At 42.7% G+C, this 14,917-nt stretch overlaps 1 protein-coding gene across 1 annotated transcript; it reads right to left on the bottom strand.

Annotated features, from left to right (window-relative positions):
• Positions 1–232: 232 nt before the first annotated feature.
• Positions 233–14,050, bottom strand: POLR2F (RNA polymerase II, I and III subunit F). Its single transcript, XM_089674253.1, has 5 exons — positions 13,921–14,050; positions 6,573–6,642; positions 4,474–4,604; positions 2,757–2,828; positions 233–595 (listed from the first exon to the last, which is right to left on the bottom strand). The coding sequence occupies exons 1-5, from the start codon at positions 13,938–13,940 to the stop codon at positions 505–507; spliced, it is 384 nt and encodes a 127-aa protein (XP_089530379.1). The 5' UTR covers positions 13,941–14,050; the 3' UTR covers positions 233–504.
• Between the last annotated feature and the right edge of the window lie 867 nt (positions 14,051–14,917).

The following is a 14,917-nucleotide window of genomic DNA, read 5'->3' as shown; positions in this document are numbered from 1 at the left end:
TAGTAAGAACAGGTAGTGGGGTAGGGGCCGAGGAGGAGTACTAGTTACATTCTGGAATAAAACTGCTGATTTCTCATAAGGAGCCAAAAAGACTCTGATTTGACAAGTACAGTAATAATAATTTACCTACTGGATAAGAAAAAAAAAATACCGCAAACATCTAACAGCAAAGAGAAAAAACACTTTTAGTGCAAGTAAAAGGTAAGATTAGTAAAAAGTAGTCCTACAAGGATTCATGCCAATAAGTTGTAGTTTATTCATAACAAAATTTACAATTGAAAATGCAAAAAACATTTTAACAAGGTTTGTTGGCTTCATCTGTCTCTACAAACAAAAATGCTTCCAATGGGTATACATTGTCAGTGTCTGTCACATTGGCATGTAGAAATATAAATACTACAAAATATATATTTAAAAATCTTTCTGTACATCAAAAGATACTGTAGGCTAATAAAACACAGGAACATAAAGGGGAACATCCAAGAACAGGAATATCCAGTGGCTTTAGTCGGTAATGATGAGCTCATCCACCCCCCAGTCTTCATAACTGCCATCAGGAAGATAGCGTCTGATGATTATAGGGATCTTCCTGGCTCTGTAGGAGAAAATGTAGTTAACAAATAAAACGAACAAATAAAACTAAAAATGTTATGAGTCGACACACTAGCCTACTGATTTTCAATCTCTCTTGCTGTATATTCTAACAGGGGGAACTCCCCCTCAAGCCTCCATCTCCTGTCAGAATACACAGATCAGCACTGCAGCCAATCACTGATGAAATGCCGGTTTTCCAGCATAATCATTAGACCGGCTTTTGTTGAACAGAAAGGAGTGTACACATGGACCATGTATACCCAGCTTTACTCTTTATTGAGCAAAATATCTTACATCTGTTTACCACTTTCTTGGAATGCTACTTGCATAGCTGTTTGGAATCCCGATTTACCACCGCTTTAGAACAAGCATGCTGCCAGGTCAGTGATCCAAAAGTACTAAATAGTTACATAGTTAGATTGGTGTAACAAATAGGCACATGTCCATCTAGTTCAACCATTAGAAAGCCAATGAATAGCATACAGTGGTGTTATAAAATGCAAGCACACCACATGGAAATTGTTGACTTGATATATGAACAGAGAAACAAAGACCTTTAACCCTTTTGCTGCTGCAGCCACCGAAATGGTGTGTAAAGCAGACTCCATGCTTCCACACACACCCAGGAAGGGCGCAACCCCATCCCCCGCTATGTTTTCCGGGTGCTGTCTGCCCATCTGCAGGCCTGGGACCAACAAAGCGGTCCTGGAGGGTGAAGGGAAGGAAGGAGAGTGGACATACACCTGCTCTCCTCCTCTCCTTGTTGCTGACCTGGATAGTGATGTGTGTGACGTCACTTCAGAGTCCTCATTTCAGTTTCCCCGGAAAACAATGTATTGCAATGAGATCTGCACTACGTCACATTCAATGGGAGGAGACTTTTGGACCCTGGATGTCTCATTAAAAAGAACCTGTCACCAAAAAAACATCACAAGGGGACGTTGTCCCCTATGTGATGAAAACGAAAAGGGTAAAAAAAAAAAATTAAAAAATTTAATTTACACCCAAACACATTACCCGAAACCCCAACCATATTGGTGTACTGTGATTAAAAAAAATAAAAATAGGTGCACCCTTGGCCTTAGAACTTGCTACCCACCACACTCATATATTCAACCTCCATGCAACATACAGTAGCAAGATATTTATAGGTACCATGCATGAACTGCCTATTTCAAATCCACCTACAACAGTGGTTCCCAAACTCAGTCCTCAAGTACCCCCAACAGTTCATGGTCTCAGGATTTCTTTAATCTTGCATTGATGTTTATCAAAAAGTACAGAAGCTTTCAAATCTCCAGAACGCTAATCACACGCTGAGGAGAGTGCAGCAGGAGCCAATGTGGAGGGTGGGGGTAGATGAGGGGTAATGGGCATACAGTGTTAGATCAGGAGATTAGACTATTCTCTGGCTTTACTGCCTGCATGCTTATTGTGGATCAGTGATTCGAAATGTACTAAGGCAAGAGACAGAGAACTACCAATTTCAGTCTTTCAATAGAGGTTTCCCTGGGAACCCATTGCAGCAAACAGAAGACACACAAAGCAGAATTTATGAAAACTGGAGCAGCCAGAATCTGAAACAGTTGCCCATGGCAACCAATCAACTTCAATCTTTCATTTTCTAGACTTAACTGAACAAGCTGAAAAAATTGTCATGCACAGCTGCTCTAGATTCTGTCCAATTTTGATAAATTCTGCCTAATGTGATCCAGATAAATGCCTTGCACAATTCTACCAAACCACCCAAAGGGAAGCACCAGAGTACATGTGAAACAAACGTCACAACTACAACGGAGCGTCTGGGGAGAAAATACAAACACGACAGAGCTTATATAGACTCTGTGTAACGGAACCCAATGACAAAAGATAAGGGGGGGCTTAGCAAGTTTTTACACTGTTCTCTGTATTTTTCCATTAAAAGGATGCTTGTCCCCATCACAGTGCTGAAAGATGATGCAAATATGGAACTAAGAACCAAATAGTGACTTGTTTCATAAATGATTTACAGAAACTGAAGCTTTATGACAATACAGTAAGAATCACAAAATACATTTTAGGCCTTTATAAATTTATATAATTTATGAGTTTACATCTTTCTATAATTATATTAGCCGGCCTAGAGAAAATACACGAGGAAAGGGTAAATCTGAGAGACTTACTTTAGTTCCTTCATAGCAATAAGCAGTGGGTCAGTTTCTCCTTCAAGCTCCACCATAACAGGTGCACACATTCTACAAAAGTGACAAGAAAGTTTAATTTTAATAAGCAAAAGTGGGTAGAGGAAGGCATTATCATACAACAGGAAAACATGCATATAGCGGGGAAAAAAAAGACTTCAGCTGCAAGATATAAATATTGCAGAAGGGTGCAGGCAACTATACACCTAATGTGGGGAGGATTTGTACTTTAAAACAGAGTGGCTAGGCAGAAAGAATAAGTGAACTTATCGCATTACAAAATATGCTAAAAATAGGATTGCCAGTCCTCTATCAATGTGGTCACTACTACAAACAAAAATAAAATCTCAATTTCCCTGGTCAGCAAGTTTTTCTAGGATAGGCTCATCCTGAGAGATAGTTTCCCATCCCTACACAAGTATGAAGTAGACTCATTTACCTTTGTAATCTTAAAATAAACCTGTCCTGAGAGAAATATCTAGGCCGCTACTGTTGATCAGCCAAAAATGCTGGCTGACGCCAAGTTATTTCTTTCTAAATCACTAATCTGGAAGAAGCAAACATATTCTAGCACAACCCTTCTGGTTCAGTGACCCTACAGTAATCAAGCCACTGGATCAGCATGGCAGCCAGGAAATTAGCATTTTCAAGAACAGTAAATAATGGCAACCTATATAATCTTTGATGCCTTGAAAAATTCCCATTTATTTTACTAGAAACTGGAATTGAGGAATGTGGTCATCTAGATATGATTATACATAATCTTTCCAGTACAGCTAAGACCATCATTGGAACTGGAGATGTGGCCATGTTCCCACCTACTTCAAGACTAACCAGAAGCGCTTTACCAAAAACATTGCAAATACACAAAAATACCCGATGATCCTGCCAGAAATCCAGAAAGCTGGCAACGCTTGCAGCACTAAAAGAAGCACCATATTTATAGTTTTGCATTCTCTTGTGTAACACAGTTTCATAAAAAATGCATAATCTTAGATTCACATATTTATAACAAAATAGTTTTAATCTTTAATTAGAAAGTTTGAGATTGTGTTTTGTTTTTGTACAAATGACAATTTAACCTCTTCACGTCGAGCGTACGCAAATATGCAGCCTCTAGGCGGCTGCATATTTGTGTACCATTTGCAAACAAACGTGCTGAGAACGTGCGCCTTGCACGCTCCCAGCACATGTGTTGGCATCCCACGGAAAGGTCCCGATGTCTCCTTGCGTTCAGGACCTTTCCGATCATGTGACTGCTGTGACAGCCAATCATGGCAGCCACATGACCCTAAACCCCGCCCTGCCTCCCGGCGTCAGAAACCCCTGAAAGGGCCAGGAGGCGCCAGCAGCAAGGGGTTAATGACTGACAATTTAAGAGTATTTCTAGATTTTTTCCTATATCTACTGTATGTCCAACTTTAATGGAACATGAACAAAAACCAACAATATTTTAATCCCATGTTATGTGCTCCTGCAATTAGTAATAACATTTCCATCAATTTCAGTCCCTTGGACAATGATCGCCACGCATTTTTTACATTCTAAACGGTTGGTTTACAAGCAGAAATATCTGATAAGTAGGCCAATTCTTCCAATCTTTTCTTCAGTGTATACAAAATAAAATGCATCACTTAGCTATCACTTGTTTGCCAATTTTTTTTTTTTTTTAATAGGTCTGATGTCCTTGCATACTTACGCTATCTGTAATGCTCTGGTACCCAAAACACGTGCCCTTTCATATTTTGTCATGTAATTTGTTGTGATCCGTTTCTGGTTTGCTTGTTGTCCTTCACCAGCTGGCAAGATTGCAACATTCTCCTGGTCTTCCTAAAATAGCCAATTAAAATAAAATAAGTGCACTTTTTTCTGATTAACTCATTAGGGTGGACTGCCTCCTGCTGCAGCCAAATATTTCAAATTTTGACTCATCAGTCCAGAACACCTGCTGCCATTTTTCTGCATCCCAGTTCCTAGGTTTTCAGCCAAAGGATGTGGAAACAAGGTTAAGCAACTCAACTATGCACCAAAACATAGGAACTGGGGTACAGAAAAACAACAAGTGCTCTAGAATGATGATTCAAAATCTGAAATACTTGGTTACAGCTGCCAAATATTGGATTGATTTGGATTTCTCTGTTCATTTGCTTTCTCTTTTGTTAACTGATAAATAATAAATTATGAACACTTCTATTTCCAAAAGCATTCTTGACAATTTTTTTTCACACCTACCTAAAATTTTTGTCTCTCTTTATCTCTATATATAATCTCTAGGAGCCTGTTATGGGACAGTTTTTTTGGACAAACAGGCCTTTATTTTCGATGGCAGATCCTAAATTTGCATATGGAGGGGACTGGAGCCGGGCATGCTGCTGAGTGGGACAGCTTGTTGGGGCTGAGGTTTTTGATGTGTGTTGTCACCCCCATTTTTCTCCAGCACCGCAAGTGGGGACTGGCAGGGAGGACGACAGGTGGGCCACGGTGCTCATGGAATGGCTGGTGCAGAGGAAGAGGGGAATGTGGGGGTGTCGGTGTGTGGAGAGGAAGAGAGAAACTTTAGCTCTGCTGCAGGTGTTTTTTGGATGTTGGGAGTTGGATCGGCTGCCCGGTGCTGCATGTCTGGTGTATCAGGCAGTGGGAATTACTTGCACCTGATGCTTCGGAAGCCCAGGTGCTGCAGTGCAGTTTAAGGCTGCCTTGGCCACCTGGCACCTGGGATTTGTTGAGCCCTGTCCCACACACATTCACCTGGCAAACGCCAAACCCAGACACATCCATCAGATTGCCAGACAGAGAAGCGTGATTTGTCACTCCTGAGAACACGTCTCTTCTGCTCTAGAGACCAGTGGCTGCAAGCTTTACCCCACTGCATCCAACACTTTGCATTGCATTTGGTGATGTAAGGCTTGGATGCAGCTGCTCGGCTATGAAAACCCATTCCATGAAGCTCTCTATGCACTGTTGTGCTAATCTGAAGGCCACACCAAATTTGGAGGGCTTTAGCTATTGATTCTGCGGACAGTTTGCGACTTCTACGCACTGTGCGCTGACCCCGCTCTGTCATTTTACCTGGTCAACCACTTCATGGCTGAGTTGTTGTTGTTCCCAGCTGCTTCCACTTTGTTATACCACCACTAACAGTTGACCGCGGAATATTTAGTAGCAAGAAGTTTCACGGATGGACTTACTGCACAAGTGGCATCCTATCACGGTACCACACTTGAATTCACTGGGCTCCTGAGAGTGGCCCATTCTTTCACAAAATGTTTGTAGAAGCAGTCTGCATGCCTAAGTGGTTGATTTTATACACCGGCCATGGAGGTGATTGGAACACCTGAATCCAATAATTGGGGGGGGGGGGGGGGGTGTCCCAATACTTTTGGCAATATAGTGTATAGATATAGAGAGAGAGAAAAGACAGACATCAGATTGGTGAAAATCTTTACAATGAGGGACATTTATCAATTCTGGCATAAAGCAAAACACTGCTATACCTCCCTGCAGAAGTCAAAGTCCCAGTTTGACAGTCAAGTCAATGGATGTGACTGAATGGCTTTATAGCCACCCAGATCACGTTTCACTTTTACATAAAACAGGAACACCAACTATCAAAACTCAAAACGGAAGCTCATGGTTGCAACTAAATCCATATGGGTGTTATCAGCCCTCTACTACACTGCAGTTAATAGTTATGAGAGTGACAGTAAAATGGTTAAAAGAGGCAAACTACCCACTGATTAGCCTTATGTTTCATAAATGCTTATGATCAAAAAGAAAAAAGAATTTTAGATAGCTGACCTCCTCAGCGTTGTCCAAGTCATCAAGTCCTTCATCTTCTTCGGCATCATCAAAATCATCACCATCAAAACTGGAAGAAACAAACAAACATTATAATAGGAAATCCAAAATTGACTTTTCACAGGAACAAGAGGTGAAGGGAATTTTTCCAAATGGGACATCTGTTCTGGCAATAACAGTCTTAGAGGGGATAGCCCTCATTTTGGTGGAATTTCCTCTTACTTCCCTCTCTGTCTTTGAAAATAGGAAATAAAGGAAATGTCCCCAATGGGACACGGTTAGTAAGTACACAATGACAGGAGTCATAACCATTCCTCACACTATCCAAACTACAATGTGTTGACTGTATATTACACTTTAACCACTAGCATATAGGGCACTTATACCCCCTTCCTGTCCAGGCCAATTTCCAGCTTTCAGCGCTGTCACACTTTGAATGACAACTGCGCGATCATGCAACATTGTACCCATATGAAATTTTTATCATTTTTTTGAGACAGATAGAGCTTTCTTTTGGTGGTATTTAATCACCTCTGGGATTTTTATTTTTTCTTAAACAAACCAAAAACCACTGAAAATTTTGAAAAAAAAAACACCTTTTTTCTTAGTTTTTGTTATACAATTTTCTAAATAAGTGATTTTTCTCCTTCACTGATGTGCGCTAATTAGGCTGCAGTGATGGGCACTGATAGGCTGCACTGATGGACACTGATAGGTGGCACTGATGGACACTGATGAGGAGGCACTGGTAGGTTGCACTGATGGGCACTGAAAGGCAGCACTGATAGGCGGCACTGATGGGTGACATTGAAAGGCAGCTCAGATGGGCACTGATATGTGGCATTGATGTGCACTGGTATGCACTATGTGGCATTGATGTGGCACTGATGAGCACTGGCACGTGGCACTGATGGGCATTGGCACTGATGAGCACTGACAGGTGGCACTTCTGGGGTCACACTGATCATCAATGCCCTGATGATCAGTGTACATGTCCCCTCCGCAGAAAGCCGATTATCGGCTCTCCTCTCGAGCTGTCAGCGTGACAGCTCGAGAGGACAGAAATGCCGATAACCGGCATTTCCGTGTTTACATGTGATCAGCTGTGATTGGACACAGCTGATCACATGACGGAGCCGACATCTTCGGCTCTGTGATTCGCTGTGTCCGAGGGACACAGCGGACCGGCAATCGCCGCACTGCACGCTCCCTGAGCCGCGCATGCGCAGTGAGAATGGTAGGACGTCATATGACGTCCTATCAGAACGAGAGAACAGCCTTGCGCCCGTCGTACTATAGGGCGGGCGGAAGGTGGTTAAAGTATAACAGAGGACACAACTTTTTGAAGTTTTGACAGAAGAGAAGAATGTGAGAACACCTGTCTGGTTTGTGTTGCTACATAATAAAAATGGAAACAATGCCACACCACTGTTAAGAGATCCAAAAAGTAGTAGTATAGTTTGGATTGTCCCCCTGACTTTCATACTGGTCACTGGAAGTTCAACATGGCACCTCATGGCAAAGAACTCTCTGGGGATCTGAAAAAAAGAATTGTTGCTCTTCATAAAGATGGCCTAGGCTATAAGAAGATTGCCAAGACCCTGAAACTGAGCTGCAGCACAGTGGCCAAGACCATACAGCAGTTTAACAGGACAGGTTCCACTCAGAACAGGCCTTGCCATGGTCGACCAAAGAAGTTGACTGCACGTGCTCAGTGTCATATCCAGAGGTTGTCTTTGGAAAATAGATGCATGAGTGCTGCCAGCATTGCTGCAGAGGCCACACTCTGCATCAAATTGGTCTACATGGCTGTTGTCCCAGAAGACAGCCTCTTCTAAAGATGATGCACAAGTAAGCCTGCAAAGAGTTTGCTTAAGACAAGCAGACTAAGGACATGGATTACTGAAACCATGTCCTGTGGTCTGATGAGACCAAGATAAACTTATTTGGTTCAGATGGTGTCAAGCGTGTGTGGCTGTGTCAGGGATCTCCTCGATCCCTGCTGTGATGGTCCCGGCGCAGGCGCAGTGCACCGCCCTGTGCAGGGACACGGGCACTAGGTCCGGGCCGGCCGCGGCGTTCGAGTTCGCGCATGCGCAGTAGAAGCCGCGGCCGCCCGCTGGGCACCAATGGCAGCGCAGGGCGGGATATTTAAATGGCCCTGAGCTGTCATTCAGTGCCTTCTGGTCTTCCCTGCATCCTGTGAACCTGTGTACCTGTACCTTGTAAGTTTTGACCCGGATTGTACCTGACCTTGCTGCTTTCTCCTATTCTGACCCTTGCTTTGCCTGACCTCTCTCTTGAATGCCCCCGATTGGATTTGACCTGCTGTTGCTGACCTGGCGTGTGACCCGACCATTCTATGCCCGCTGCCTTGTACCTTGCCGTCCTCTCTGTTACCGACCCGGCCCGTCTGACCTTGCTCATCCATCCATCCATCCCTTGCAGTGGGGTCTTCTGACCTCCTCACATCAGACTCTTCCCCGTGGGAGCCCTTGGCGCATACCACTACCACTGACAGACGCACCCAGTAGCCACGACCTGGTCTCGGGGGGCTCCAAGTCCATCCCCACCATCAGGGGCCCTGGTGAACAAGCACCTTGGGACTTAGATTCCGTGCGCTGGGGACGCCTATTCAGTGGAGTGCTAGTGGTACCGCCAGGCGGTCCCTTACAGGCTGCAACCAGGTGAGGAGTTCAAAGACAAGTGTGTCTTGCCTACAGTCAAGCATGGTGGTGGGAGTGTCATGGTTTGGGGTTGCATGAGTGCTTCTGGCACTGGGGAGCTACAGTTCAATGAGGGAACCATGAATGCCAACATGTACTATGACATACTGAAGCAGAGCATGATCCCCTCCCTTCGGAGCCTGGACCACAGGGCAGTATTCCAACACGATAACGACCCCAAACACACCTCCAAGAAGCTGAGGGCAAAGGTGATGGACTGGCCAAGCATGTCTCCAGACCTAAACCCTATTGATCATCTGTGGGGCATCCTCAAACGGAAGGTGGAGGAGCGCAACATCCACCAGCTCTGTGATGTCGTCATGGAGGAGTGGAAGAGGACTCCAGTGGCAACCTGTGAAGCTCTGGTGAACTCCATGCCCAAGAGGGTTAAGGCAGTGCTGGAAAATAATGGTGGCCACACAAAATATTGACACTGTGGGCCTGAATTGGACATTTTCACTTTTGCTGCCAGTGCTTTAGACATTAATGGCTGTGTTGAGTTATTTTGAGGGGACAGCAAATTTACACTGCTTTACATTGTAGGGCGGAAGCGGTGCGCAAAATCATATATATATATATATATATATATAGATCACCAGGTTACAGCGGGTGATTACTCGCCGGCACCCAGTGAGCACTGTGCATTACCGACAGGGGGAGAGAACTGTATATAAACAATGCATAGCAGAGCCATACAAAGCAGTGTGCTTACAGCTGAAAGCACACACACAGCTTACAGTAAAACTGCACACAGTTAAACCGTTGATCACCCCAGATGTTAAGCCCTTCCTGCCCAGTGCCATTAGTACAGCGTTGGTGTTTTTTATTAGCACTGATCACTGTATTGGTGTAACTAAGGATGTCAGTGACACCAAGTCAGTTCCCCCAAGTGTCAGAATGCCTGCCGTAGTCCCACTATAAATTGCTAATCGCCACCATTACTAGTGTAAAAAAAAAAAAAAATTCCATATATACCGCCATTTGTAAACACTATAACTTTCACGTAAACCAATTTACACGTACTGGGATTTTATTTTTGTAGCAAAAAAATGTTGCAGAATACATTTTGGTGTAAATTTATGATGAAATGTATTTTTTTTTCACTGGACATGTTTAACCACTTGATCTCCTGAGGATTTACCCCCTTAATGACCAGGCCTCTTTTTGCTACTCGGCGCTGCACTAATTCAACTCATAATTATGCGGTCATGCAATGCTGCTTCCAAATGAAATTTACATCCTTTTTTTCACACAAATAGAGCTTTCTTTCGGTGGTATTTGATCACCTGTACGGTTTTTATTTTTCACGCTATAAACAAAAAAAGACCAAAACTTTTGAAGAAAAACGATATTTTTTACTTTCAGCTATAAAAAATATATAGTAAACTCAAAGTTATTTATAAAATTTAGGCCAAAATGTATTCTGCTACATGTTTTTGGTAAAAAAAATCCCAATAAGTGTATATTGATTGCATTGTGTGAAAGTTATAGTGTCTACAAACTATGGTATAGATAGTGCAATTTACGCCATTTTTTTTTACTATACAACGCTGCGCTAGTTTAACCAATTCAATATCTGGCAATTTTACACCTTCCTGCCCAGGCCATTTTTCAGGTTTCAGCGCTCTCGCACTTTGAATGACAATTGCGCGGTCATACAACATTGTACCCAAACTAAAATTTTATCAGTTTCTTCACACAACTAGAGCTTTCTTTTGGTGGTATTTAATCATCGCTGGGGTTTTTATTTTTTGCTAAATAAACAAAAAAGGCCGAAAATTTTTAAATAAAAAACACGTTTTTCTTTGTTTCTGTTATAAAAGTTTGCAAATAAATAATTGTTCTTCATAAATTTAGGCCAAGATGTATTCTGCTACATGTCTTTGGTGAAAATAACCCAAATTATGATGTATTTTTTAGTTTGTAGGAAAGTTATAGAGTTCACAAACTATGGTATAGATCTGAATATTGATCAATCCTGAAGTACTGACAGCGAATCTAATTTCTTGAGGTCCAAGAATGTCAGAATAGTACAGATATCCCCCAAATGACCCCTTTTTGCAAAGTAGACAGTCCAGCGTACTTCATAAGAGGAATGGCGAGTTTTTTGAAGTTGTATTTTTTTTGTCATAATTTTTCGGAAAATGAAAAAAATAAAAAAAATTATTTTCACTATTTTTTTTTTTACATACTGTCACCAGTGCAGTACAGCGTGATCATATAACTGGCATGGCGGTGATCAGGGACACTGAATGGTGACAGTGTGAAAAAAAATATATATATATAAAATCTTTTATTACATTTTTTAAGATTTATTTTCATATTTCACTATGTCCAAAGTAGTACAATGTTACCATAGTAACATTGTACTACTTTGGGGAAGTGATCAGTATTTTTTTTTTTTTTTTTTTACACAATTTGCTTATAGCAAAGAATTACTTTGCTATAAGCAAGCATTTACCTGAATGACATTGATTCATTCAGGGGTTTTTTTTTGTGCTTAGCTGTGATTTGGCCACAGCTAATCACATGACATGTGCATGTGATTAGCTGTGACCATTCACAGCTAGACACTAGTATACAATGGATGGCATGAATGAAGCCATCTATTGTATACAACTGTCATGTAAACTGCTGTGATTGGTCACAGCAGGTCACATGGTACCGGCAACAGGGGCCGGAACTCAGATCTGTCATCGGCCGTATCCGAGGTACACGGCCGGTGACAGGCTGCGCAGCTCTGCAAGCGTGCGAACTGCGCATGTGCGGGAGGACGCCATATGGTGGCCTCCCGGAAAGGTAATACATTTTTGCGGATGCCATTTGGCCATAGGCCGGGCGTCAAATGGTTAACAGACAATTGCACGGTCATGCAATATGGTACATAAATAAAATTTACATCCTTTTTTTCCCACAAATTGAGCTTTCTTTCGGTGGTATTTGATCGCCTGTGCGATTTTTATTTTTTGCGCTATAAAAAATAAGGCTGACAATTTTGAAGAAGAAAAACAATATTTTGGACTTTTTGCTATAAAACATGTCCAGTAAAAAAAAAAAAAAATGTAAAAATCAAATTTAGTCATAAATTTTGTCCAAAATGTATTCTGTGACGTCTTTGCTAAAAAAAAAAAAAAAAACAACACTTGTAAATTAATTGGTTTACGTGAAAGTTATAGCGTTTACAAATGACGGGAAAGATACTGGGATTCTTAATTTCTTTTTATACTAATAATGGCGGTGATCAGCGACTTATGGCAGTGATCAGTGACTTTTGGCGGCAATCAGCGACTTATGGCAGGACTGCGGCAGATATTCTGACATTGGGGGGTACTGACTTGGGGTCACTTACATCCCCAGTGACACCAATACAGTGATCAGTGCAAAAAAAAAAACACTGACACTATACTAATGGCACTGGGGAGGAAGGGGTTAACTTTTTTATTTACTGAAAGGGTTAACTGTGTGAGGGGAGTGTTTTACTAGGGGGCGGGGGTGTGTACTGCAGGGGAACACGCTGATCCGGAGAGATAAACTCTTCTCTCCGGATCAGCATGTCAAGAGCTGACAGGGGACTAACAGAAAGCACGGCTGCAGTGTAAACACTGCAGCCGTCCTCTCTGTCAGTGATTGCCGCTAATCGCCGGGACACAGTAGGTAATGACCGGCCGTGACCCGGCGACTGACACCCGCGGCCACGATCGGTGGGATGGGTAGGGCGGGCACACGCCTCACGCACCCCCTACCTGTTTTGCAAACACGTTTTAAAACGTGGTTTTGCCCAGCCGTACAGACCTGCCACCATATTTCTACAGTGGCTGGTCAGCAAGAAGTTAATAGCAAAAATTTAAAAAAAAATGTTTTTCTCAAACTTTTTTTTTATAACGCGAAAAATAAAAAATGCACAGGTGATCAAATACCACCGAAAGAAAGCTCTATCCGTGAAAACAAAAAAAGGACGTATATTTCATTTGAGTGCAGCGTTGCATGACAGTGCAATTGTAAAAGTAACGCAGCGCTGTAGCGCAAAAAATGGCCTGGTCATGACGGGGGGGGGGTTAATCCTCAGGAGGGCAAGTGGTTAAGGGTTAGGATAGCGATAAGATAAGCTTACAGTTCCGGTGCCATTTTACTTTCCTCAGCTAGGTTTGTGTTGCTGTGTTCCTGTCAGGTAGATTCATCCTCTCTATATGTCCTGGGGACTGTTGTCAACAAAAAAATGAAAGAAAATCCCATATTTTGATTGGCCACCAGAACAGGAATGGAGAAATCTTCCAATGGGGACACTAGCTCTGGACTCCTTCGTTCTTGAGTGATTTCCACTCACTTCCTCAGGTGGCCCTGACATAGGAAAATGGGGAATCTCCTCGATGAGACACAGGTGGCAAAAACCCTGACAGGGCTCATAGGCCTCCCTTACTCTGTACAAAATGAAATAAAGTGTTGCTTTTAGTTCCTCATTAAGTGATATGAAAGCCGGAGACGTTCAGTTACCTAACCTACAACAAAGGGACTATACAGACACAGTCTAGTCAGGTGGCCGCCTGCTTTATTCGATTGTTCTATCCATAAAACAGAGCACACCCGGCTTCCCTCACACAATGACCCGGTAATAACATGCTTACTTGTCCTCGTTATCAGACATCCCGCCGCCGGTCACTAAGCCACTAGCACTCCAGTACCTCTAACAACTAGTCGCTACCCGGAAAGCCCAGACACGCTACGACCGGAATAGGAATTGCGTAATCACCATGACCCGCCCACAGGCTTCCCTTGAGCCAATAGAGTCTAACAGCAGAATAGAGCTCCATTTTCGACAGGAAACATGTGACTACCACTCCCCTTTTTTTTTCCTAATGAAACTTAATGTAACAAACAACAGAGACTACAGAGTGGAGCTCCACTCAACTGGAAGCATGTGACCTCCACTCCACTTTTTTTTAAATTTAATTAACTTTAATGTCATAAACAACCAATAGTCACATATTTCCTGTGTATACTTTTTAAGGAAGTGTGGTTGCAGACTGGAGCTCCATTCTGGACAGGAAACGTGATCTCCAACTTTTTTTTTAGTGAACTTAAAGTGGGTACACTCACACTGTAAAAAAATAAAAGTAGCTACAAAAACTGTAGCTACTGACTTTTAAAAAAACAGCCACTTACCTGTCCCAGAATCTTGCAGTGTCCTCCCTGCAGCCCGTTTCACTGGCCGTCCTGTGTTCCAGGTGCCGGTATTTTCACTGTGGGCAAATTTTTGGAACTTTTGCTTTAAAAAGGAAAAACGTGTTTACTTCTGACGACCAGATGTGACGTCATGACGTCGCTCTGGTCCCCATCATGATAGAGGTGATCAAAGACTATGGAGTATTTCATCTCCAACATCTTGAAGAGGCCGCAGCGTCGGATCATTTCTTCATTTCTTGGGCTGGCCAACATTAATGGTAAGCCCGAGAAACACCTGCGAGGGGCAGGAGGGGTGTCCCCTTCCACCACTACGGAAAGCGATCCAGCGGCTGCAGAGCCACTACGAAAGCTTTCATGTGAAAGCCGGGGTCTGGTTCGTCAGCCATAACCCCAAAAACTACTTGACAACCGCAACGTTTATATCAATGGCTGCAGAGT

This window comes from Staurois parvus, unplaced genomic scaffold, assembly GCF_062004578.1.
Source record: "Staurois parvus isolate SC_StPar_1 unplaced genomic scaffold, SC_StPar_1.0 ptg000149l, whole genome shotgun sequence".
NCBI lineage: Eukaryota > Metazoa > Chordata > Amphibia > Anura > Ranidae > Staurois > Staurois parvus.
This window is presented reverse-complemented; position numbering and strand designations above follow the sequence as displayed.

Coding starts and splice junctions, on each gene's coding strand:
- POLR2F (XM_089674253.1), bottom strand. CDS start 13,940: ATGTCTGATAACGAGGACAA. Junction 6,643..13,920: donor ATGTCTGATAACGAGGACAA/GTAAGCATGTTA, acceptor TGTTTCTTCCAG/TTTTGATGGTGATGATTTTG. Junction 4,605..6,572: donor ACTTGGACAACGCTGAGGAG/GTCAGCTATCTA, acceptor TGGCTATTTTAG/GAAGACCAGGAGAATGTTGC.